The sequence below is a fragment of the Hemiscyllium ocellatum genome, chromosome 3 (genome assembly GCF_020745735.1).
Source record: "Hemiscyllium ocellatum isolate sHemOce1 chromosome 3, sHemOce1.pat.X.cur, whole genome shotgun sequence".
Lineage (NCBI taxonomy): Eukaryota > Metazoa > Chordata > Chondrichthyes > Orectolobiformes > Hemiscylliidae > Hemiscyllium > Hemiscyllium ocellatum.
This window is the reverse complement of record NC_083403.1, coordinates 50,202,711-50,229,965: the sequence shown is the minus strand read 5'-3', so window position 1 is coordinate 50,229,965 and position 27,255 is coordinate 50,202,711. Positions and strand designations below refer to the sequence as shown.

The 27,255-nt window shown below is 42.0% G+C and overlaps 1 protein-coding gene across 1 annotated transcript in view; it reads right to left on the bottom strand.

Moving 5' to 3' along the window:
- The window catches only part of LOC132805468 (uncharacterized), a 64,170-nt gene extending 43,562 nt beyond the window's left edge, over positions 1 to 20,608 (bottom strand). Inside the window, exons 1-6 of the mRNA XM_060820561.1 lie at positions 20,268 to 20,608; positions 16,795 to 16,908; positions 15,512 to 15,631; positions 14,001 to 14,120; positions 11,471 to 11,593; positions 9,940 to 10,022 (exon numbers count right to left, since the gene is read on the bottom strand). Coding sequence (XP_060676544.1) covers positions 9,940 to 10,022; positions 11,471 to 11,593; positions 14,001 to 14,120; positions 15,512 to 15,631; positions 16,795 to 16,908; positions 20,268 to 20,493 — 786 coding nt within the window. The 5' untranslated portion in view covers positions 20,494 to 20,608. The remainder of the gene's footprint in view (positions 1 to 9,939; positions 10,023 to 11,470; positions 11,594 to 14,000; positions 14,121 to 15,511; positions 15,632 to 16,794; positions 16,909 to 20,267) is intronic.
- Between the last annotated feature and the right edge of the window lie 6,647 nt (positions 20,609 to 27,255).

Here is a 27,255-nt window from a genome sequence, read left to right as displayed (position 1 = left end):
CATACATCTCTGGGTTAAAATCCAAGAACTCTTTACCTAACAGCACTGTGGCAAAACATATACCTTGAGCATTTGCAGTGGCTCAAAAACATTGCTTCAAACTTCTTAAAAACATCTAGGGATTGATAATGAATATAAACTTCTCCAACATTAACCAACCTCTGACATCTTTTTTTAAATAGAAAGGTTAATAGTTTTGGACTTGATCTAAAGCCTTTCTAGCTGCTTGCTTAAACCTGAACCAAACAGTTCCTGGTGCCCTGAATTGTGAGGTTTGTGCTGGGAGGGACAAACATACAAACAAGGAGCAGGAGTAGACCATGCAGCCCTTGGAGCCTGTTCCTACCTTGAACAGATCATGGTTGATGTGATTTGTCTACATTCCCAAAGCAGGAGATTCAATAACAATTCTCAAATGAGAAGAACTTTCATTCAACCGGTCTATTTGATTGGCTCCACCCCATCATGTGTGCTATCTAAAAGGTGCACTGTGGTACTTCAGCAATGTTCTTTTCAAAGCACCTTCCAATCCCATGACCTCTACTGTCTAGATGGACAAGGAAAGCAAATGCATGGGAGCTCCACCACCTGCAAGGTTTTCTGAAAGTCACATAACATCCCGACTTGGAGCGCTCTTGCCTTTCCTTCTGTAAGTCCCTAAGATATTGGAACAGAACTAGGCCATTCAACCAATTGAGTCTGCTCCACCATTTGATTATGGCTGATACGTTTCTCACACCCATTCTCCTGTCTTCTTCCTGTTACCCTGGATTCCCTTACCAATCAAGAACCAATGTATCCCTGTCTTAAATACTCTGAACAGTTTGGCCTCTACACTTTCTGTAGCATTGAGTTATGAAAATTAAACCCCTGCCCACTGCGCTGGCTGAAGGAATTCTCCCTCATCTCAGTTTTAACAGGTCATCCCTTCACTCTCAGGCTCTCCCCTTGGGTCCTCATCTCTCCTACTACAGGAAACATCTTCTCCATGTCGACTCTATCCCGGCCTCTCAGTATCCTGTAAGGTTCCATGAAATCTCCCTCATCTTTCTAAATTCCATCAAGTATAGATACAGAATCCTCAACCGCCCCTCATATGCCAACCCTTCATTCCCTGGATTATTCTTGTAAACCTGCTCTGAATACTGTCCAGTGCCAGAACATCCTTCCATAGATATGGGGCTCAAACCAGAGCCTTAGAGTCCCCAAGGGATCTTTTTTGCATCTGGCAGAGCTTTTCCTCATTGACCCACCTCATCTACTGTGCCCATTGCTCTCGATGTGGCCTCCTCTACAGCAGGGAGACAGGATCCCAACTCGTGGAATGTGTCAGGGAACATCTCTGCGACACGCATCAAACAACCCCATCACCCTGTGGCCGACCATTTCAATTTCCATTCCTCCCACCTTCCCCCCAGGACATGCAAGTACTGGGCTACCTCCACCGCCAAATCCAAGGCACTCAATAACTGGAGGAAGAATGCCTCATCTTCTGCCTTGGACCCTTCAACCACACAGCCCTTCACCAGTTTCTTCATCTTCCCAACCCCCACCTCAACCCTCCAACCCGACACCGACCTCTAAACCTGTCCATCTTCTTTCCCACCTATCCGCTGCACCCTCCTCACCGACCTATCACAATTACCCATGCACCAGTATCCACCTAACTTCTCCCCACCCCCATCCCCACACTTCTATTTATCTCTTACACCCCTGCCTGTCCACATTCCTGATGAAGGGCTTATGCCCGAAACATCGACTCTCCTGCTCCTCGGACTCTGTCTGACCTGCTGTGCTTTTCCAGGACTAGCCTTTTGATACTTAAAGAGCCTCTGCAGTACATCTCTGGTCTTGTATTCAAACCCTCTTGAAATGAATGTTAACATTGCATTTGCCATCCCAACTGCCAAATGAACCTGCATGTTAACCTTAAGAGAATCCTGAATTAGGATTTCTAAGTCCCTTTGAATATTAGATTTCTGAAGCCTTTCCTAGTGTAGCAAATAGTCTGCACCTCTAATCTTCCTACCAAAGTACATAACATCACAATTTCCCCCATTGTCTTCCATCTGCCAGTTCTCTGCCCGTTCTCCTAGCCTGTTCAAGTCCCTCTTCAGCCTTCCCATATCCTCAACGTTACCTATCCCTCCAGCTATCTTTGTGCCATTTGCAAACTTGGCAGCAATGCCTTCAGTTCCTTCGTCATTGTGGCCCCAACATTCACCCAGCAGAACTCCACTAATCACCGAATGTCATCCTGAAAAAGACCCCTTTATCCTTACTCTCTGTCTTCTGGCTGTCTGCTAAACCTCTATCCATACCAGTACCTTGCCTCTAACACCCTGGACTCTTATCTTATTTGGCAGCCTCCTATGCTGCACCTTGTCAAAGGCTTTCTCGAAATCTCCCTGTCCTTTCGATAAGACATATGTCCTTGGATATTTAGTTCCCAACCCTTGATCTCCTTGCAGCCATTTCTCTGTGATCCCCACAATCATGCCTGCTAATTCCCATATTCACTAAATACACACACAAAAAAACCCCACATTCCCTCCTAATCCCATCTCCAGGCCTAGTTATGAGATTTGCCAGGATGAATTCACCAGTAGATTTCTACCCACCCCCCCCACCTTGTATCAGATAGTCCTTAGAATCCAAGATGGATGCAGCTGATGTGGCAGCCTCAATAACATATTAACCTGAAGAGGAGGAACTTCTCCCGAGATACTCGGGTGCAAGAGACATACTATAGTCCAGTACACGCCACCCACGTATGAGTCAGAATTAGAGGAACTGGGCCTGGGGCGAAAACATCCCAGGAGAAGCTACAGGAAAAAAGAAGGCCTAATTGGAATGACGTTGGACAGATGGATCACATTGAGTATGAGATCATTGATTGGGGCTGTTAGCTATGTCCAATCAGGGAGCCCCAGCTGACAGAGATAAACAGGAGTCTCTTTCCTGATAGAGGAAATATAAAGTTCTTGCACAATGTTTTTTTTTACTGAGTCAGTACACACACACACAACCATAGGTGATGTGGGAAAAAAATATAAACAGGTATCTCAGAGAGTCTTCTCACTCAAGGGACTATCTCTAAGCTGGTTGGTCAGAGCCCATGTACGTTGAGCGTGTAAATAAAGGTTGACCTGGTGATGGGATACCAGCCTATGTGCAGTAATTCACAACCCCATGGGCAGAATGCACCCTCCCTCAAGTGTCATGGTGAGTAAAAAAAAATGGGTTAAGGTTAGAGAATGAAAAAAATAGATTCTCACATTGAGAAACATTTTTCCTACGAGTCTTAAATAGCAATTTGGAATCTTGCCCTTGAATGGCAGCCTCCTTATTTACATACATTTACATCACATTAAAACTTTATTCACCCTGTTTACATTCTACTCTCCAATCTTCTCTCCTGCATTTGACAGCACAAATTCCTGACAGGTAAAACAATGGGTACCTCTTGGCTGCAGCTCATGTTTGCTTGTCCCAGCATCATGCTAACTGCTTCTTCAGAACAATGTTTCTGCCTGGCCACCATACTCCTCAAACCTTTATCAATGCAACTCTGTGTCAAAAAATCAACCCACATCATTACCACATTACCACGCTTGCACTCAGACCAACTCAGACACCACTTCAGGCTTTCACTACTTTATTTTTGAGCTGGCACACACCTGTGGATTGTGTGTTTTCCCAGGTCATACATCTGTATAGGATGCTTTTATGCTGACGTGAAGACATGCATGTTATCACACTTAGCTTTTTTTTAAGCACTTATTGAATTTACTTGGTTACTGAATTTACTTGGAGGCTGCCTGCTCTGTGTGGTACATAGTGCCCACTGATTTCAGCACTGACTGACAAGCTGTCAGTCTCGTGTGGTCACATTGCTTTCTTAGCGTAAAAGATCTTTAGTGCTCAGTTACAGACTTTTACAGAGGCATCCTGGATGCAGGTGAAATGGGGTACAGACAACAATCTTCCAAAGATGATAATGAGGCTGTGGATCAGGATATTAATTCAGAGGACTGTCCGAGAGAGCATGATGTAGCCATGAATTGTAGGAACCAAGACACCACAGACAATTTTATTACAACCTGCTCCCTCCCTCAAGTGTCATGGTGAGTAAGAAAAAAATGGGTTAAGGTTAGAGAATGAAAAAAATAGATTCTCACATTGAGAAACATCACGGATAAGTTAGGTTTAGATTTTGTTTAATTGTTTGTGGTTCTGTTGCTATCCTGATAAACAGCCCCTGTTCAGTACAAAGGATATGCCAACATTGTTGTTTTTGTGGATCTTTGTTATTTTTGTAGAGCTCAACATTTTGAATAAATGTCTTGTTTTCCACGTGATCGTATACATGATATTGTCGGGTTGTCCCATTTTTAAGTATTAATAGCCATCCTGCCCTACATGATTGATTGGGAAAATGCAGCAGTGAGACATTGTAGTGATACAACATGGTGTTAAAGTTAGATAACTCTTGAGATATCCATTAGGAAATGCTATCCTAATTTGTTGTTCAGTGAACTCGATCATGACAGTCAAACGGTTTGCAGAAATCCTGAGGAATCTCCTATAAATCCTTCCATTATTGGCAACGTTTCAATGAACAAGAGTGTGTATAGACTGTCAAGACTTAGGAAGAGTCTGCTCATCGCTCAGATGGGGGTGACTTAATCAGGCCAAACAGTGAAATTATAGTGATTTGTTATTCACTATGGTGTAGTGCATGTGTCACCTCAGTAACTTTTCTTCTTCATCTGCCCCTCAACCACATCGAAATGCAGTCCTGAGATGGAAGGAGCTTGTTCAGTGATTGGTTTGGAAGGCTCAAGTAGTTGTTTCCTGGTGTCTTTGTGCCCAGACCCTGCTGAAAGCCTCCTACCAGATACAGGCTAACTCTGCTCAGGTTGTACTGCTGTGGGCTTTGGGATTCCAGGCAGGGAGGATCTGGAGGCACTGTACACCATTGGAGTGACCTGAGAAGAAGCTACTGGCGTGCCTGTGGGTGCATGATGGCACCATCCTGTCTCCCTGGAGTGGGGTCAAAGTCCGTTATCCATTCCTGCTGAAGGGCTTATGCTCAAAATGCCGACTCGCCTGCTCCTGCTGCCTGACCTGTTGCGCTTTTCCAGCGCCACACTTTTTGACTCTGATCCCCAGCATCTGCAGTCCTACCGTTCTTCCAGTCTATACGGGCAGCCAGGCACACACATGTTGGAGCCAGCACAGTAATGTTAAAGTGTGTGGGCTCCTTCATCTTTCGTTCCAGCTTACCAATAGCCTCTGGCAAACCTGCCTGATTTTCCTGGGCATTTTGACAAAGTCATTAATGGTTAGGAACAGGGGCATGCCCTCTGACTGATGTTTAGCAGGTGCCTGGTCTCCTATTGTTCTCAGACTGCCTTAGCCTTTTGGTCATTTGTCCCTCCACTGGCTGCGGAGGTCAGTGATCAGCTCACCAGATTGTGCTCTGAGTCAAATGTCAATAGAATACCCACTGAGGTGTATGTTTCTGAGCTGATTGAGGCTGCCACTGACCACCCTGCTAGTGTTTCCTCGGAGTGTTCAGTGCTTCCCTCCTTTGAGGTAAAGGTGATACCTGAAGGCACTGCTTCTTAGCAGAGATTTCCTGAGTGCTTACGAAGAAGAGAGGGAATTAAATTGCAGAAGATTGATAAAACTGAATGGACAAGAATAAGTTTTCAGTTGTGATAATGGGAGAGCAGCACAGCACGCTGCAGTGAAGTTTAGTGAGTTGTTGCCCACTGATGTCTCCCCACCCCCACATAGTGTTCCTCTTCCTTGGTTAAATCCAGAATTTTCTCCTCATTGAAGAGCTTCATATCTGTCACCACACACCCTTGCACCTCCCCCTCCCACCAAAATTATTTGCCCAGTTTCTGGGCTGGCTTATCCTGCAGTGTTTGTCCTGCAGTGCAACAGAGGGTGGGACTGAGTATGATGGAAGAGGATTCAAAAGCAGTTAGCGATCATGTATGAGCCAGAGAAGTGAGTGAGGGAGTCACACAGAGGACAAGGAGGTTAGTAGCTTTGGAGGATGAGGTGAGTGATACCTAATGTGGATATGGCGCATGCAATACTGAGGGTTGATGAGACAGGTATGCAGTGGCAGTATTAGAATGCGTGATAGCTGTGTGTGCGAAGTAGCAAACAGAAAGTGATGGGGCTTACCACTGTGGAGCACAGGAGATAAATTATTTTCTCTCCACAGGATAGGTATCCTCTCTAACTCGGAACACAGCAGTGCCTCAGGCTGCAATTTCTATCCAATCTGGCAGGATCTGTTGATGCTTTCCTTTGGCAGTCCACAAAATAAAGGTCTGTGCAACATCTGCACTGCTCTGTCTACCTGCACCTCCAGATCCCCTGCCTTGGAAGCAGGGAACTAGGTTGCCTTTCCCCTGCAACATTTTCTGTGACATGGTAGTTGTTGTTTCTGGCTTGCAGAGACGATAGTGGAGTTCAGCTGGGCTTTTAATGTGGAACCAAAGGTGTGTAAGGCAAAAGGTCCCTTCAGCAGCAAGCTCCTCCACCTCACTTGTCAGCAACTCTCTCGGAATCACAGCCCAGCAACACAATTGCATAATTAATGAGGTGGAAGATGGAAAATAACGTGAGAAAATTCTCTCTGGACCATGGAATTCACTTGCCACCAAATCATAATTGTAAACGGGAAACATCCATCAAATATGTTCTCTCTCCTGAAAATGTTTTACCTATACCTCTGAAATACATTCTATTTCAGCCTCTGCCTCAGTCCAACTGCTGCAAACTGCAGCAATACCTTTGCTATCCAATTCTTGACTCTTTGATTCCTCTCCTGATTGGACTATACCTGGCGATGCTTCAATTTTAAAATGCTCATTCTCGAGTTCACAGATTCCTTAGAATGGGATCGAGACAGCAAAGGGAACCAAGGATACTGATACAAAAACCCAAGAAAAGTTGCAAGATAAATAAACACAGCCCCAGATCTCATTTTATAGATGGATAGAATCTTAATTAGGCCACAGATTAAGTACCGAGTACTGCTCCTGTCTCTATATTGTGAAAAGGAGAAAGTGTAAAATGGTTTCTTCCAGGAAAAACAAATGCTATATTTAAAAGGAAGTTAGGTAAACACTTAAGGGAGCAAAGAATGGAAGGCCATGCTAGTGGGGCTAAATTAAAGAAAAGGCTTTTGTGGTGCATAAATACTGATATGGAGCTGATGGACTGAAGACCTTTAACTGTGCTATAAATGCAATGTAATAACATGCAAAACTTTGCCAGTGTTATTTCTTCATTCATATCTGTCTCCTGAAATTCATTGTACCCTAGTCCGCCATTCGTAAACAAATTGTACTACTCCTTCAAAAGCTCCTGCACAAGGATGTTTATATCCCCGTTTGCTTCAAATTACTAACAAGCTTTATCTTTGTCCAATATGCTCGTTCCATCATAGCCAGATTAAATTTATTTCTGTGTTTTGTGCCAACATGAAACTTGCTTCTTGAGTGTGAAATTAAGCTTCGTTAAAGATGTGGCACATTTCAGTTGCTGTGAAAGGATATGTGAACCTTGAACCCAACATCAGGAAATAATAATGTAGTCCTGTGATGACACATTTTTCATAGCTGTTTAGAGATAATGAATTCAAATTTCCAGTAAAGAGAACTTTATGGACTGTATGGTTTAGAGCAGCTTTGTCCAAAAAGTGCCTGAGGAAAATATTGTGGCCTGCAGAGGGGCCCTGCCATCCAACGACATGGTTTGCCAATACTGGAGTGTCATGTGACAGATTCACCTAGGAGATGGTCTTCCAATCAGAGGCCACTTCTCTTCAGAGATTACTGCTGAAGATTCAACTCACTGAGCAGCAAACAGCAAAGAGAAAAATGGCTTCAGATTGGAGGAGTAGTGAATGCTGTGAATGTCTCTACATTCACTCAGCCTGAGGCCTCAATGATGGGAAAGGCAGTAACAATGCTAGACTGGACTGAGCTGGTTCAGGCAGCACAAAAGGACAAGATGCTTGATGTGTAAGGAAGTGGGCCCAAGTATCTCAGTCTGAAAGACAATACCCTTCTAAAACCCACTTTCATATGACAGGTTGCACACCACTAGAAGTGTACACAATAGCTGTCAACTCCGTAGCTAGATGTCATTCCCCAACCCCTTTCCTGGTGATTGGGACTTGGAATTGATTCTCACAGTTTGTGGAAGCTCTCAATGAGAGCTATTGCTGTCTTAAATAACTGATTAAATTAAGTGAATAACAGACAGTTAATAATAGTCAAAATATAACATTTCAAGATCAGGATGAGTCACATTATATCTCTGATTCAAACCTGCAAGACTGCTGATCTTATATGATTGTGATCTTCTCAAAGAATTACTAATTACAACTTGATCTCTAGTTCACTCTTTTAGATTAGACTTACAGTGTGGAAACAGGCCCTTCGGCCCAACAAGTCCACACCGACCCGCCGAAGCGCAACCCACCCATACCCCTTACCTAACACTACGGGCAATTTAGCTTGGCCAATTCACCTGACCCGCACATCTTTGTGACTGTGGGAGGAAACCGGAGCACCCGGAGGAAACCCACGCAGACACGGGGAGAACGTGCAAACTCCACACAGTCAGTCGCCTGAGTCGGGAATTGAACCCGGGTCTACAGGCGCTGTGAGGCAGCAGTGCTAACCACTGTGCCACCGTGCCGCCCGGTGCAGATATACTGGAGTTTTTTACTTCAATAATTATGACATCTAGTGTTAATCCCAGTGATTTGATTTAGAATTCACAATGTGGGTGTTGGGTAGAGAACCATTAGCAGAGGTTTGAATCTAAGAAATGTGGGCAAACACGTTTAAAACTCCACACCTGTCAGATACCATCTGAGAAATAGCAGGTGATAGAGAAGCAGAACATTGCTCAGTTTGATACTGAGTGACCTGTCAATCATGTTTCATTTGTATGGATTTTTTTTTGAAGTAGTTTTATAAAACCTGATGCCTTTCCAGGCCATTTCAAAGAACATTTAAGTCAGCCACATTGCTGTGGGTTAGAAGTCACATATGGACAAGACCATGTCAACACAGCAGATTTCTTTCCCTAAACAATATTAGTCAACTATGTGGGTTTTAACAAAAATCTAAAAACTTTAAGATTACTGTCAATTACTGATTGTTGCTTCTTATTCCAGTTGATTTAGTTAACCGAGTTCAACTTCACATTGTGGGATTTGAATCCACAAAGCGTGCCCAGTAACATAAAAGCATGCACTGTACCAACATTACTCAGCCACCTAATTACATCTGAAGTCTCTGCATAAATGAGAACTTAGATTTCAGCAATCACACTGGAGCCATATTTTTACCCATAGGCTTCAACATCACTTATAAAATTATTCGAAGATTTCCCAGAAGACACTACTAAATACAGTCCACAACAGCAACATAAATGCAAAACTGTTTGTCATGAGTGATGACAGACATACATCAGTGAAGCAATTTGGATACTGGCAGCCTGCAAAAACCTCTATTTGGAAGAGAAAATCCCCACTCAAATACTCACTGGTTAGATTAGATTAGATTAGATTCCCTACAGTGTAGAAACAGACCCTTCAGCCCAACAAATCCACACTAACCTTCCACACCACCCACACTCATTTACCCCTGACTAATGCACCTAACACTATGGGCAATTTAGCATGGCCAATTCACCTAACCTGCACAGCTATTGGAATTGGGGGTGTTAGTAGCAACCTATTTTGAAGAGTTCCTTTAACGAACTGGTCCTTCACAATGAATGCTGGATTAAAGAGTGGATATTCATACAATTTTTCATTTCCTTATAATGCATCACTCTGCCAGTCTCTTATAAATGATAGTAAATGAGAGAGCATTGTTAACTGTTTACCTGGACTTCGGAGTCAGGAGATTGTAGCTGTAAGATTAGTACAGGCAGAGCTCCCTCCTTACATAGCAAATGTTGAGTATTTTCTTGAAAAGAAAATTTTGAAGTATTTGTGAGTTGTTACTAGTAAAGAACCTGTCTGCAGGTTGAAGCCAACTACTTAGAACTTCAATGTCCTGACTGACTGTAAACTGAGGTTCAAATGTCATATCCTTTGCGTCATAAAAGAGTGTTATTGCAACCTATTAAGCCATTGTGGCAGACCTTCACTAATGTGTTAAATTTAAAATTTTCATCAAATTTTAATTCCTTAACCGACAGTATTGTGTATGCACCTCTGCCAAATGGACTGCACAGGTTCAAGTAGACAGCTCACCATCATGTTGTTATAAATATGTAGGGGTACTGTACCTTTAAGAGAGTTGAAAAGCCAGCAAGGGCTGAGAGAAACAGAGAGTCCGGAACAAAGTAACAATGTAATATTTGATCGAAACAGCTAAGAGCTGTGTTGCTGGGATATAAAAACAAATTCAAACTTGGCCAACCAGTTTAAATTATGCCCCAAGTTACCAAAATCCAATTGAATTTGAATAAATAACATTTTGACAACACTAAATCAATGAAATGATCCGATGTTTGGGGTATAAATATCAGACATTTTGAACAGTCATCCAGAGTGGCAAAGAGCAGCTAGCATCAACAACTAGAGAGACTGCTTGCAGAAACATCTGCTCTCTTAAAAGGTACCTTTATCTATCAAAGACCTGTGAAGCAGAATCCCTAACAAGAAGAGAAGACAGAGGAAAATCTACATAGGACACTCTGCAAAGCTGACTGGTTTTGAAAGTGGTTTTTTTTTGTAAATTGTAATCGGGATTTTTATTGGACCGGTATTGTAGAGAGGAAGGTAAAAGATAGGTTTAGAGAAAAGAGTTGTAAATAGTTGTTAGTTAATTATTCTCTGTTGGTCATTTAAAAAGTTGTTAATTTTTACTTTAAATAGTTACTTTTGAGATAGTTCTTTGCCTCTCGAATTTTAACACATTACAGCATGGGGTGAATCCTTTCTGTGTGGCCAGTTTAAATTAGCAGAAGGTTTACCCCGTGTCGTAATAACATTCTCAAGGACAATTAGAATGAGCAAAGGCCACATCCAATCAATGAATTTTTAAGAATGGCTTCTGTTATGAGAAAACTCTGTATTTCTTCAATTCACATTTCTCGTGCATCCCTCACTCCTTTTACACCACTGGTGGCTCTGCTTTCTGTGCTAGAAGAATTACATAAATGTGAATTAATACTGTTTATTAAAGAAATGACACAAAAGTAAAACAGAAAGGCAGTTAGTACGTGATCTGCATGCTGAAGAGTTTGTTTCTATTTCAGTTTATGGAACAAGATTCAGTGTGTAGGCTATTTCTATGGATCAAGTCCAACTCTGCAATACGTATACACATTTAAATGGAAGGCACACTACATAGAACAGTCAATGACATGATTTTCCAATGCTTAAGCCAAACTTGCTGTAATTTACCTGATCTTGTAAGGTTAAGGATGGCACCTGCTGCATTTTGCTGCACTCTGGGATCATATGACTTTGCAAGACCCAAAAGAGGTTTAATTGCCCCTTCAGAAGCAATGGCATTTCTGTTTAAAACTGAAGGGTAAATAGTAAAGAAGATCAACAGGAGCTAGTTAACATGATTTTAACAAGTTAACACTATTGCACATGGTATTAACAGAATTCAAGAAGAGTCTCAACATACAAACTGAATGACGTTTTAGCATTTAGAAGAATTAACTTATTTATTGGTCAGAATCCTGAATGATATGGAGCTTATATACAAGCCAACGATCAGCGTTTCAAAGAGATACATTTCAACTTATGCATCGTTTTGTTATCATTCGCACACACAGAAAAAAACTTACTGAAGAATTTAACAGAGTAACAGGTTACTCCAGTCTGCTAAGGCATCCAGGACAGAGCCAGGCGTGGTAATGGACAATGTAATGGACAAAAGTTGTAACTTTTGTGATAGGTGTGTTCTTTATTGGTCTCTGTGCACAAATCGTTCCAATGGCAGAATCTTCTGAGAATGGCAAAGCTTTGAATAGGGTGGAGTGGGCGGGAGTGGGGGGAATGTGAATGAATCTTAATTGGGCAGAAGGACAAATGTCACATTCCCACGGTTATTAAGTTCTCAGAATTTTTCAGGCAGATCAGGTTTCCCGATCACAATTGGTGTGAGTCTCTTCTGCATTAATTTGCATTTCTTGAATATTATTACCAACGGTGGCCTGTTGGAGTTACCCTCTGGTTACAAACTAATTATACTGGAGACATGTACCTGGGAGTCCTCAATATGGACTTCAGACCTCATGAGGTCTCAAGGTATCCGATCAAACATGGGCAAGGAAACCTCTTGCTGATTACCGAAGAGGTGGCCTGGCTTGGTAGAGAGGTAGGAAAATGAAACTTGAAGTTTACGTTTGTCGGCAGCATTTGAAGGATCCTGGTCAATGGAAGGATCAACGGAAGGTGCACAGGGGAGGCCACCAGTAATAGGGCCAAGGGAGACAGTTAACAATGAGAGATGGTTTTAAAATGTCACTTGAAGAGTTACTTAAGGGCTTAATACTCTCACTGCTGAAAATGTGTTGCTGGAAAAGTGCAGCAGGTCAGACAGTATCCAAGGAACAGGAAATTCGACGTTTCAGGCATAAGCCCTTCTTTAGGCTTATGCCCGAAACGTCAAATTTCCTGTTCCTTGGATACTGCCTGACCTGCTGCGCTTTTCCAGCAACACATTTTCAGCTCTGATCTCCAGCATCTGCAGACCTCACTTTCTCCTTAATACTCTCACTGTTGGATTGACAAACTGTCCTGCTATCATGTTGCCTTTCTGGAAGCAAAAGCATTACAGCAGCAAGCTGATGTGGCTACAGAGTTGTGGGAGTGGATACAAGGACATGCGTACAGAGATGTCAGCAGCAGAGTGGGTGACAGTGTGGTGGTGCATGGGTGTGGGGTGTTGGTGTGGGAATGTGGGTGTAGGGTGTTGGTCTGAACACTAGTGTCAGTACGGGGGTTTGGGTGTGGGATGGAGTCTGGGTGTGTGTGGGTGTTGGTGAAGGTATTGATGCGGGGTGGAGTCTGGGTATAGGGGGTATTGATATGGGTATTAGTGTTGTTTGGAGTCTGGCTGTGTGGGGGTTCTGGTGAGGGTACGTGAGGCTGTTGGTGAGGGTGTGTGGGGTGTTGGGGTGGTGTAGAGTCTAAGTGCATGGGGGTGTTGGTGCAATGTCTAAGTGTGGTACTCTCAAAGCCACTTTGTGCCTGATTGAGGTGATGGACAAAGGGCAGTGCATTGCTCGCTGAGAGCTCTTACTTCTGACCCCCTGCCCCCTTCCTCTGCAATAGCACCCCTGGATATTCACCCAGATAGATCAGATCAGGTTGCTTCTGGATCCTTGAATTTCATGGTTAGCTTTCTGGCAGGAGCAGACTCCTATATGGCACTGCTGAGCACAGAAGCTGCTATGGCCTCTAACTGGCTGGCAGCTCCTACTGAACACAATTTGTGGCTCGTCCACTCAAATCCCAATCGAGAGGAAAGCCAATCAGTGTTCTGAGAACTCTCTGATTGACTGATTAGCAGGAGGTCCAGCAGACCTTCCTTGGAAAATGCAGCGAGGAATCTCTCAGTGGCTTCCAGCCAGCAAATGAGTTTCACTCTCATAATGGAAGATTGTCCACATACAGTAGCAATAAATGCTTGAATTAAAGGAGGAAGCTTTAAGGGAGATGTCAGAGGTAGGTTCTTTACACAGAGTGGTGGGTGCACTGCCAGTAGTGCTAGTAGAATCACATACATTAGGGATACTTAAGCAACTCTTGGATAGGCACAAGAAGATAGTAAAATGAAGGAACGTAGGTTAGTTTGATCTTGGAGTAGGATAAAAGGTTGGCACAACATCGAGGGCTGAAAGATCTGTACTGTGCTGTACTGTTCTACGTTCTTACGAGAGCACAAGTTAGTAGTTTTCCCATTCTATATACATACCGGAAGTAGCTAAGGTGGCCACACATGCACAGGAGTTGCACTGTACAGTGGCATCCCCAGAATGAAGCAGCTCCAGTATGGGCTCCAGGAGTCCAACCTGCACCACTGTCTCTTTGTTCACTGTAGAAATAATAGATAAAGGAAGGTGACGTAGATCATAAATACAAGTTTTGCATAAAGTTATATTGGCCTTGTTGAAAGATAAGAAAGCATTCTCTTTTTCAGTAGTGTAAACGAGCTTGAATTCCAGCACTTACATTAAAAAGGTCAGTGCTTATATTTACATGTATACAGGCAAATATTACAGTGCGACAAAAGTGTTAGGTGAATTAGTTAAACACTGAAGCAGGAAATTAATATAGAAAAAAAAGAGCGCCTCATCTAATTTTTAATTTGAGCTAAAATAAGTGATACTTGACAATATTCAATCTAATTAAAAAGCCAAGCATCTGCTATCATTGTCACTTCGCCTATGATGGATGGGGAGATAATGTAACTGTTTTCCATCTTGTTTGTGCCATTAGTACTCCGTTTCTGGGCACAACATGGAACTCAGCACAGGATGTCTTAAGGTTGAGTCTGATGTGAAATATGGTCTTGGCTAGAGATCAGACAGAGGTGCTCTGTTGTACTTCAAAAAAGCAATAATGTTTTAAAATTTATGTAAAGTACAAATGACATCATTTATGTGGCTTATGGCCGGATGTTCCAGGTTTTTGTTGGTTCTATGCCTGGTGCAGGCTGTAATATTTATCTTGTGTTTGGCTTTGTGATCTACAGGATTGGCTTGTACATGGAAATAAAGATGTTTTCAAAGCTTTTTGTCTTGCACTCATCAAGCCAATCACAAAATTGCTCAATTTCAAATGATCACAACAATGTATACCACAGAAGAAAAGGTGTTGATTGGTTGGTAAGTCAACTTGCCAATCAATCTGCACACTTTTCTCCAGAATATATGAAGTTGCAATTGTTTCATATTTGGCATTCTTGCATTTGTTCTGATGAGTGCAAGACCAAAAGCTTTGGCAACGTGTCTTTCTTTCCAAAGATATTTAAAAGTGTACCTTTGAAATTCTGACAAGTTTAAAGAGATTGCAGAAAAACTGTAACAAGCAATTTTCTTGTTATAATGATAAAACTACTTTGTTTTCTTTATAGTCACAGAGAACCTTAGTACAAAGGATAGTTCCTAATTCTCACCATGCTCAATGGCAGAATGAGGAATTAGACAATCTACATAGATAAGTTATTTGTGGGAAGAGGGAAAATGGCCAAGACATTTTGAATGCTTACACAAATTCTCTGTAACAGTGATCCATGGTTAATGGCCCCTCTTCACTCTCCTCAGACTTTTCACTCTTTCTACTGCCTTTCACATGATTAAATGCTCCATTCTTCCTGAACATTTTTCCTCAACAACTCATTACAATTATAGAACTCTTTCTTGGTTTTGATTTTTCCTGTTGTACATTATGATGTTAAGAAGTAAAGACATGTTGCCCACTCACCATTACCCTCCACTAAGAGATTGACCAGTGACAGAGAAGCTTTCCTCTGCACTTCTAGATCATTGGACCGTAACAAGTCATAATATGGCTCCAGATATTCTTCAGGCAATTCATTCTTCACTGGAAAAAGTAATAGACAAATGAATAATAGTCATCTTTTTTTTTATCAGACCAGACTGTTCTGTTTTAAAGGTGGTACTCATTTGTGGATTATTTGGTGAGTAGTGCCTAGCACAAATGGAGGTATGAGGGGCATGAAGATGATTGCAACACATGATGCATATGTGGCTGCCAATGGTTAGTAATGGCAGAAGTGGAACCAGGAGGCTGGTGGAGAACCAAAACAATGCATTGTGATGGATGCCCACTAATTGAGTGACTCCTGGCTCGGAGGTAGGGACACTGGCACTGCACCATAAGAGCCGTCTGTGTAGTTATGCTTAAGTGCATCTTTGACGCTGGTGGGATTTGCATCCAGTTCTCCTGGGTTAGAGGTAGCACTGACACTGCATCACAAGAGCCCTCCTGAATGTTGCCAGTTATGTTTTGACTAACCTGGTCAGGAAGGCTTTACCTGTTTTGACATACTTCTGAAGCTAAAAGATCGAGAATCTGGTCTCTAGCTCAGAGTTAGTGGTGGCAGTGGCTGGGGAATGGAGGTGGTGTCTTCCTATTATGGTGTGCCTCTGGCTCCCAAGGACCTGAACCAGGACTCGAAGCTCAGCTGTGGCTCAGCTCTCATGGCTCACATCAACAACCCTGGCTAGATAATGGCTAGATTAAACAACACATATTATCAACCTACACAGCTACCATCCTTTAATTGTTCATTCCCTTTATATTTTCCTGGTGAAATTTTATCATCAATATCATCTTTCTAGAATCCTAGCCTGTACCTTAAGCTTTGATAATGAGTGTACGTCTGAAAACTATCTGCCCAAATTACATAATCTGAAACCTATTTCTAGCCTTCTGGATATTAACTGTTATAATGCCACAAAATCAACTCAGTGCATTGTTAGTATGGAGTCATAACCAACAAAGAGGTGTATGCAACTCTCTCCATTAAGTCACTTGGTTATGTACAGCTTGAGGCTAAGCACTTCATTAGCACAGGGTGAGGTGAGTGGGTGCTCTCCAAGTATATCCCCAAAAGGATTGAGTCCATGCTATTGGTTTTATTCTATACCACACTCTTAATTATCTAGCCAACGGAGCTAACCAACCCCCATGCCCTTAGTAAGATATCTTTTAAAACAATTTTGTTAAAATACTGTACTCACACTGTTCACTGATGTGTAGGTAGTAGAGAGCAGCTGATTGCTGTAGACTTGGGTTTTCAGAAGCAGCTAATGTCCTCAAAGCTTCCAAACATTCAGTGTCAATCACTTTACTTTCTGAAGTTGTACAGGCAAATGAGACAACACAGTTGTTTTAGGGGAAACATAGGACTGAAATTACAGAATGAGACATCAGTGTACAAATGCTCAATATTTGTTGAAACTCTACTGACTGCAATTTAATGGAAGCAGATTTCTAAATTTTGGAATAAAACAAAGAACTGTGGATGTTAGAAATCTGAAACAAAAACAGAAATTGCTTGAGAAACTCAGCAAAACCTGGCAGCACCTATGGAGAGAAAGCAGACTTATTTTTTTTTCTGAAGGTTTTATTTTTTGACCTCTTAATCCACTTACATTTTTCTGTCCCTTTGCTTCTCCCGACTGTAGAATGCTGGACTAGATTGTAGGTGAAGGTGAGGGTTGCTGATGTTGGAGATCAGAGTCAAGATTAGAGTGGTGCTGGAAAAGCACAGCTGGTCAGGCAGCATCCGAGGAGCAGGAAAATCGACGTTTTGGGCAAAAGCTTTTCATCAGGAATGGGCTGATGGAGGTCTTTTGTCCAAAACGTTGGTTTTCCTGCTCCTCAGATGCTGCCTGACCTGCTGTGCTTTTCCAGCATCACTCTAATCTGTACTTGATTGTACTCTACTTTCTTCTCTGACATTTGTTTGGAACATGGCTAGATCAATTCACATCAATGAGCTGCTGTCTGATCCGTGATCTGACTCCATGTGCGACATTTTCTGGGTCTGCCCACAGTTTGTAGAAGGGCAGGTGATGTTAATTGATTGGGCAGTGGGCAACATTAAATTTGCTAACAGCGGGTTAAAGTTTTGTTTGCTCGTTTTCAGAACCTTACAGGTTATCCATCCCAACCCATCATGGTCAGGGACCTGTTTTGAATCTATCAACCTGTCATGAATACTCATTTACACCCTGGCCCACAGGAATACCTTTTACAGGTGGAACCCTGTTTGCCAAAAATGTAAAGCATGCATTCATAAACTTGACGATATACATGAGGTGCAGGAAAATCAATGTTTTGGAGCCCTTCATCAGAAATGCTGTGCTTATCCAGCTACACACTCTCAACTCTGATCTCCAGCATCTGCAGACCTCACTGTCTCCTAATATATATGAGGTGTGTACCTGCCAGGATAGACTTCCACTTTCAGTCTCCGATCAATACAACTTGCTTAATTTTCTTATCTCATTCATAACTAAGGTTCTGTGCAAGTACTTACTGTGTTAGGCATGCAGTTTCTTCATGAGAGGTTTTAGTCATGTGTAGTTTGATTTATTGTCATTAACTGCTTACAATGTTAGCAGTGAAGTGTGATCGGGCCTGCAAGCCTATTCAAGTGAGACAGCCACACTGGCCAATGCAAACAAATCTGACAAGGGCAGGCAAGCGTGGCTGAATTTGAAGCAGGGCATGATTCAAAAGGCCACCTATAGTAGTTGAATCTTTTTCCCATGAAGCCTTTGGTAAAAAGCCATCAGATTTGCTTATTTTTCTAGATCTAATGAATGTTCAGTGATGTGACAGTATGTGAGCTACTGAGTGTTACAGGTCCTTCAGTTTTAAGTGTGAACCCTAGTTGGTGTGCAACGCAGTCCCGCTGGTGCCAGTAGTGCTACAATGGTAGCTGCAATTAAATGGCAGATAAAGACTACACATGAGGCATCTGATGGAGATGCCTGTCACCCAAACTTATCCTCTTGCAATGCCAACTCACACTTATAGGAGCATGAAGCATTGAGTAGAAAGTGCTGCATACTGGCAGTAAGTAACAGATCATTCATTGTTTAGTGGCAATGAAGTAGGTTCTCTTAAGCTGCTCATGGGCTCTGACTTCTGCAGCCACCTCAGTCCAGGCTGCCTTTATCACCCAGGATAGCCTTGTTACTATCGAGAGGGAAAAAAAGTTCTCTTCTCTCCTGGACAACCTTCAGATGAACCCCTAAGGGGTCATCACTAAACTGTGGTGCTATTTGCTTTGCCTGGTCTCTGCCATCTCCAGAGGTGGGCAGAAGTGAGGAGCAGAGGGTGAATGTTGTTCCTGGGTTGCAGAGTGTGAAACACTAAGTGTCTTTTAAATATGGTCACGAAAAGATGTGGGTGGGAGGGGGGGCAGAATGTCCTGCCAGTTTAGAGTCCTGGAATTTTACAGTAAGGAAACAGACTTTGCTCATAAAAATTGGTGTTTTATGCAGACATGAATATGTAACGAGAAAAATGAAATTACACATGAATACGTAGCCTAGCACTGAATGGAAGCCTCTCCCACTTTTAAACCTACTTCAATACTTACTCTGAGAGAAAGTAAATTTTGCTTGTTTTTTGGCTGTTCAAGGTGAACACAATATTCACAAAGCCCCAAATAGGTCAATGACATTGCTCCCTTTTTCTACACTGTTAAAAATCAACACTCCAGCAACTTGAGGGATAAACAGAGTATGATATATGTGGTGAGTAATAAAGAGTAACTAAAGTTATTCACTGCAAACTCACTCTTGCAGCAATTTCTAATCCAACATGCTTACAATGGATCTGAACCCATTACAGAATTACAAGAATAATACTACTCAAGGCTGAATCAGTCAGGGCGATACAGTGGATGAGAGCTTAGCACTGCTTGCTGCCTCACTGCACCAGGGACCCAGGTTGCAGCATTAGGTGACTTTGTGGAGTTTGCATGTTCTTCCCGTGTCAGCATGGGTTTCCTCCGGGTGCTCTGAATTCCTCCCACAATCCAAAGATGTGCAGGTTAGGTAGACTAGCCATGCTAAATGTGAAGTTACGAGATTGGGGGTGGGTCTGAGTGGGATGTTGTTTGGACAGTCAGCACAGACACGATGGGCTGAATGCGCTCTTTCTGCGCTGTAGGGATTTTATGATCCTAATAATATAAACCTGATCAAATGGACCAGCATTAACTTTCTAAAAAAAAGTTTACAAATTTATGAACAGGAATGATTCTATAGTTCCAGCATTGGTTAATGGAGCAGTGACCTACTATTTTTGTCTACAGGCTTTTTTTAAAAAAACAATGCCATCCATTTAAAGTAAATTCTAGGTAAAAACTTGTTACGCAACTGTAACTTTAAACCTATTGAGACTGTATTAATATTCTAAGGATATTAAGTTATGCAAAGTGAATATTTATAATATTCATAAATTGTGCTACTAATGATGACAATAGAAAATAATATCATTGAAAAGACTATAAAGTTACAAGGCCCTCAATGAAATTTCTGCAATGTAATCTTTATATTATAAAAAAAATCATGAAAATAACTAAAACAAACCCAACCCACAATAAGCCATTATCCAAGGTAGGAAGTCAAGCCTACAATAAAACAAGTACGACTGGCTTTGAAGAAATGTTGCGTGGTAGGCACAAGCTTACCTTCTAAATGCTGCAAAAACTGTTGTGCAGCTTCTTTCTCGTGTTGTTGAAGAACTGGTTTGTAAAACCTCTTTGACTCAGGTTTATTCCGTTTCAGACAGCAACAGTTTTGTATGGACGCAAAAAAATCTTTTATTTTCTGCAAGAGGTTTTCTGAGGCCCTCCGTATCAGTTCCATAAAATTCTTCAGGTGTTGGCTGCATGAGTCACAGAACGTCTCCATCATTCAATTTTTTCCTCCCACACGACTGAAACTCTTGAGTTCTCAAATGTTAATGATATAAAGCTTTAGGAAAGCCAGAGGCATAAGAAGATTTGTTGTTCGAAGTTGTTTTCTTCATTGAGTCTGGAATGCATTCAAATTTATTAATTTGCAATTTGATTTTTAAAAAGTTGCTATTTAATATACACATTTATGAACGAGAGACACACAAACACCAAAGATCCCAACATTTAATGCACTAATGTCTATGTTCCAAAAGTACAGTCTGTTTAATTTGTTTTACTTTAACACACTCACCATGTTTTCAGGGTTGAATTTACATCGTCACTGCAAACAAAGGCCAACTTGTGCCTCTCTGATAATAAAGAGGAGTGGCTATAACAACGGCTCAGGGAGGTGCTATTTTGTCAAGCAAATCCACTTTCTCACTGGAATTAAAATCTGTGATAGACATTTAATTGAGAATGTGTAAACCTGTAAATGACCTTAAAACGAACGGATCAATTTTGTCTTCTAGTTCAGTATTCTACAATCCCAAAATGAAAAAGATTAGGAATTGAATATGAAATCATATATTTAGTGCAAAATTATTTGTTGTTCAACAGTAATGTATAAAATGTCAGGATTTGTCTCAGTGAGCAATCCAGTCGATGCAGGAGGTAATCTTCTGATTGATAATTTATTTTTTCATAACAGCATTTGCTAAATGCTTTTGAAATTCAAGTTTGTGCACAAGTTCCTGAAGAATTTGGGTTCATTTTGGGTGGCTGATGAGTTAGAACCAGGACTACTATTCTCTCCAGTGCGTGCTGCTGAGGAAATTTTCAAAATTCCTGCTCCCTGCAGAACACCAGGACAGCAACAATCCAAACTTCAGTTGTGGGACCCACTTCTTATTATCTGACCTCTCAGCAATAAGACTAAGGCATTTTCTTTTGCTTTGTATGTGCTAGCTTTGGATGTCAATGGTGGAATCAGGTGGTCTCCTCAAGTATCTATGAAAATAGGAGCATTTATAATAAGAAACCACAGGGTGGAAACAGTGTATTAATTTCATACAAACTCTCCTTCCATTTTGTTTTTCCCAGGTGGAGGGAATTAAAATACTCCCCTTACAAAGTCAGAACATGTGTACTCTTTTGTTAGAGGAACGATTAGAATTTATTGCTTGCCACACATAAAGGTCATAGACTAAATGTGTTACCATGGCATCAATGGCCTAGTGAAATGCAAACATGCTCTTACATCTGGATAGGACTTGAACATTTGCCAAAATGCTTTGCATTTTCTTTCTGTTGTTGCTTTAAATTTGGAGGTTAGATTGCCTCATAGTATGAAACAAAATGTAAACACAATTATTTTAGTAAACTTTTTGGGCTAAAAAAATTCTCACCTATGTTTGGTACAACAGTGAGGTAATACTTGCTCTGGTACTTTTCTTTTTCCGTGTTTATCTAATGCTGTTTTTGTAGTGCTCCCAAAAACTGTCTCATTACTCTTCTTTGACCTTTGATTCCCCTCCCCCGGCCCTCGAAAAAAGACTGGGGTCTTTTCTTTTGTTCCAATTTTTTCTTTTTAACAGACAGATTGTTTAAGGTGAGGTTGGTATTTAATTAAGAACAACCCAAACAGCATTATAGCTGCTCTTAAGACAAACCAATTTCAATGTTTAAATCATTGCTTATAAATAATCCTCCTGTTGTTCCCTGTATAATGCAATCTTTAATCAATCATTAGTTTACTGTTTGTATGTCTAGTCAAACAACTGCTTAATGTCATTGCGACTAGTGTTACAACAGCAGAAGTACATCAGAATAAGGACTCGATTATATAACTGATACGTGCATGTGCCTGTGCCAGTCCTGCCACTATTGAAGTGGTTGCCAGTTAATCAGCAGAATTTCAGAGATGCAGTCAACTGCTCTACTGAGCTGAAAACTGCTTAGTCAAATAGCTAGCCTAACACATTGAAACACATTACAATGGAGGGTCAGTTCCTTATAAGGAACAGTGGCGTTCATGAAATAAAACACATCCAGTGTTGGGAACAGAACAGATTATCTAGCACCTAAAGCTTTTAAACAGCTACTGGTTGATCTTAAAACCACCTTGTTGCTACAAGGAGAAAATTTTCAATCAAACAGCTCAGTCATCTCTTTTTGGGGCCAATGGATGTGAAGCAAAAGCCTGAGAGAACTCAAATTAATAAAGCACTTTTCATAGCATCAGATCTGCATTGCAGGCATCAGAGTGAATGTGATTTAGCTCTATCCTAAACATGGGACCAGGTGAGAAAGATTTGGAACTGCCAGCTGGGTGTTTCCATGCACCGACTGAAGCATTGGAAAAGCAACAATAAACTCAACCCTGCAAAGTCCTCCTTGCCAACCTCTGGGGTGTTGCCAAGTTGGGGGTGTTGTCTCACAAATTCGTCAAGTAATGGCCTGACAAAGTCATACACACAGAATCATACCTTACACACAATGGCTCACATATTACCATCAGTATCCCTGGTTATGTCCACCAGTAGGACAGACTGAGCATAGGTGATGGGACATTGATATATGTCCAGAAGAAATTGTCCTGAGAGTCGTCAACTTCATGAACCCTGTGAAGTCTCATGTATCAGGTCCAACATAGGCAAAGAAACCTATTGCTGATTACGACACATCCACATCCACTACCTCACCGTGGTGGCTGATTAAACAATACTCCTTCACATTGAAAACCATTTGTAGGAAGCACAGAGTGGCAAGGGCAAAAAATGTCCGCTGGGACGGAGGGTTTCAATGCCCATCACCAACAGCTGTAGCACTACAGATCAGGTTGGTCAGATCCTAAAGGACAAAGCTGCTGGACTGGGTCTACAACAAGTTGTAAGGGAACTAAAATGAGGGGAAAAAAACAAAACTGACTTAATCCTTACTAAGAAAGATGTGTCTGTCTATGACATATGAGTAAGTATAGATGCATTGAGGAAACCCTCATGATTCAGAGTAACCCCTACTCTACAATTAGCATCAAGTGGATCACCTCATTTGAATGAAGAGTGCAGAGGGCACAGCATGGAGCAGCACCAGGCATTCTTAAAAATGAGGTGCTAACCTGGTGAAACTACAAGAACATTTGCATGCCAAACAGCATAAATAGCAAGTGATATACAGAGCTAAGTGCTTCCACAAGCAATGCATTCCGATATATCCAATTGTTGATGGTGGTGGACAATTAAACAACTCACTGGAGGAGGAGGCACCACAAACATTGCCATCCTCAATGATGGAGGAGTCCGGCACACACTGAAGCATTTGTAATAACCTTCAGCTAGAAACATTGAGTGGTGATGCATCTGATCCTCCTCTGGAAGTCCTCAACATCACGGACGCCAGTCTTCGGGTGATTTAATTCACTCCACGTGATATCAATAATTATTTGATGGCATAGAATATTGTGAAGGGTATGGGCCGTGACGACAATTAGGCAATAGCATTAAAAATGTGTCCTCTGGAACTATTCAGTGCCAAGCCATTCCAGCATAGTCACAGAACTGGTGTTTACTCAACAGTGTGGAAAATTGCAGAGTTATGTGCTATAGCAGGACAATTCCAACCTGACCAATGAACAGTCCATCAGTCTACTCTCAATCATCAGTAAAGTGATGAAAGGTGTCAACAATATTGACACCAAGCAGAATATGCTTAGCAGTAAGCAGTTCAAGCCACTCATTTTGCACTTTGCCAGGATCACTGAGCTCTTGACTTCATGACAAACATGGCCTAAATATGAACAAAAGAGCTGAATTCCAGATGAGAGGTGAGCGCCAGCCATTGACACCAAGGCTACAATTGACTGAGTGTAGCATCAAGGAGCTTTGGAAAAACCAGTGAATGGGAATGAAGGGGAAAGATTTCTGCTTTCGTATCAGTCTGGAGAAAGCTGCAGTTTAGAGGGCTTTGGGAGTCCTCAACCAGGAATCATAATAAACCAGCATCCAAGTCCAGTAGGTAATACAGAAGGGAAATGAAATGTTGGTTAATCTCAGGCATGGAGAGATTTTCTTATGGGTAGAAATTGAATGGGTTTGGCTTGTATGCATTGGAGTTTACAAGAACGAGAGACAACCTAATTGTACCATACAGGATAGTTAAGAGAACTTCACAGAATAGCTGCTGAGAGATTGTTTCCCTTTGTAGGAACAGAGGGATTAATCTCAGTATGAGGTGGTTGCTCACTTAAAACTTAAAGGAAGAATTTATTCTCTCAGAGGGTGGTCAATCTGTGGAAATCTTTTACTGCAGAAAGCTGTAGAGACTGGCTCAGTGACTTTATTCAAAATTAAGATAAACAAACTTAAATCAGTAATGGGATCAGGTGTTATGGGAAAGGGAGGCAAATGTAGTTTAGGATTATCAGATCAGCCATGATCTCGTTGAATGACAGCCAGGTATGGTGGACAGATTGGGAGAAAGTGAGGACTGCAAATGTTGGAGAGTCAGAGTCGAAAAGTGTGACACTGGAAAAACGCAGCAGGTAGGGCAGCATCCGAGGAGCAGAAGAGTCAGAGTTTCGGGCATAGGGCCTTCATTAGCAGTGTGACATTAGGAATCCTGCTCCTCGTATGCTGCCTGACATGATGAACAGAAAGGTCTACTTATATCTTGTGTGTTATGTTTTGGAGTCATAACCAGCACAAATCAACATGGCTGTGGTTGTTGGAGCTCAGTCATCTCAGCTCTGGTATGTCTTTGAAAGAATTCCTTGGGGTAGTGTCCTTTGTGAGATTGCGCCCAGTAACTGCATAAAAGCCATATATTCAATGTGCTTTTTCTTTTGGTGTAACAGTTAATAAACTTTCCCTTTCTTTGACTCAAGGAAAACTTATTGATTGGACCATTATTGCTCAGAACAAAAATAGTTAACTACATATTAAAGAAATCTGGTATGAATTACTTAAATAATTTAAGTATTTAAGATTTTAAAGATAAGAACGTAAGTTTTTTATTGTGACCAGCTGAGGAAGACGATCAGAACTATTCACCCTTACTCACTTGGCTATAACGGTTCCTACCTACAATGATTTTATCAAGTAGCATCCGTTAGCCTGTATATAAGAGGGGAAAAATTTAAAAGGGACCTAAGGGGCAACTTTTTCATGCAGAGGGTAGTGGGCGTATAGAATGAGCTGCCAGAGGAAGTAGTGGAGGCTGGTACAATTACAATATTTAAAAAGCATCTGGACGGGTGTATGAATAGGAAGGGTTACAGGAATATGGGCCAAGTGCTACCACTGGGACGAGATTAGGTTAGGATATTTGGTCGGCATGGGTTGGATTGAAGGATCTGTTTCTGTGCTGTACATCTCCATGACTCTAAGCCTGTCTTTCCTGACTTCATACTGCGCTGATTGCTTGAAAGCTAAATTTGAAGCAAAGATCTCATTTCCAGATGCAAAACAGCTATTTCAGGCAACAAGCCCTGCTTTGTTTTATGGATTTTTGCTCATCAGTAGTTATAACAAGGATGTACTACCCATGCACTCTATTTGACACATTTTTAATCAACTTATTGAGCTTTGCTATGACACAATTATGGAGCAGGTGGGACTTGAACTTGGACCTCCTGGCTAAGTTCACTGTATTATAGACTGAGGAAGCCACTTGGTACCTGAAAGAAACAAAAACAGAACATTTTTGGAAAAACTCAGCAGGTCTGGTAGCATCTCTGGAGAGAATACTACTACCCCAGCCCTCTAACCGCAACAAGACAGAACCCCCCCGGTCCTCACTTTCCACCCCACTGACCTTTGTACATATCGCATCATCCGCCGCCACTTCCGTCACCTACAAACGGACCCCACCGCTAGACTTATATTTCCTTTCCCACCCCTATCTGCTTTCTGTAAAGACTATTTCCTCTGTGACTACCCCAACAGGTCCACGCCCCCTAACAACCCACCCTCCCCTCCAGGCACCTTCCTCTGCCACCGCTGGAATTCCAAAACCTGCACCCACACCTCCCCACTACCTCCACCCAAGGCCCCAAAGGAGCTTTCCACATCCATCAAAGGTTCACTTGCACTTCCACATGTCATTTAGTGTATCTGTTGCTCCTGGGGAGTGTCACATTGGGGAGACAGGATGCCTACTTGCAGAGTGCTTCAGAGAACATTTCCCGCACACCCACACCAATCAACCTCACCACCCCGTGGCTGAACACTTGAACTCCCCCTCCCACTCTGCCAAGGACATGCAGGTCCTGTGCCTCCTCCGACGCCAGGAGGAAGAATGCCTCATTTTCTGCCCTGGGACCCTCCAACCCCATGGCATCAATGTGGATTTCACCAGTTTCTTAATTTCCCCTCACCCCATCTTATCCCAGTTCCAACCTTCTAGCTCAGCACCGTCCTCATGACCTGTCCCATCTGTCAATCATCCTTCCCACCTATCCGCTCCGCCCTCCCCTCCAACCTATTACCTTTACCTCCCACCTCCATCCACCTATTGCACTCCCAGCTACCTTGCCCCTAGCTCCCCCATCCCATTTATCTTCCACCCCCGAGACTCCCAGACTCATTCCTGACGAAGGGCTTTTGCCCAAAACGTCGATTTTCCTGTTCCTCGGATGCTGCCTGACCTGCTGTGCTTTCCCAGTACCACACTCTTGTCTCTGGAGAGAAAGCAGAGATTACATTTCAGGTTCAGTGATCCCTTTTTAGAACTGATCTTCCAGCAATTTGTTTTTGTTTCTTATTTTCAGGATCTGCAGTTC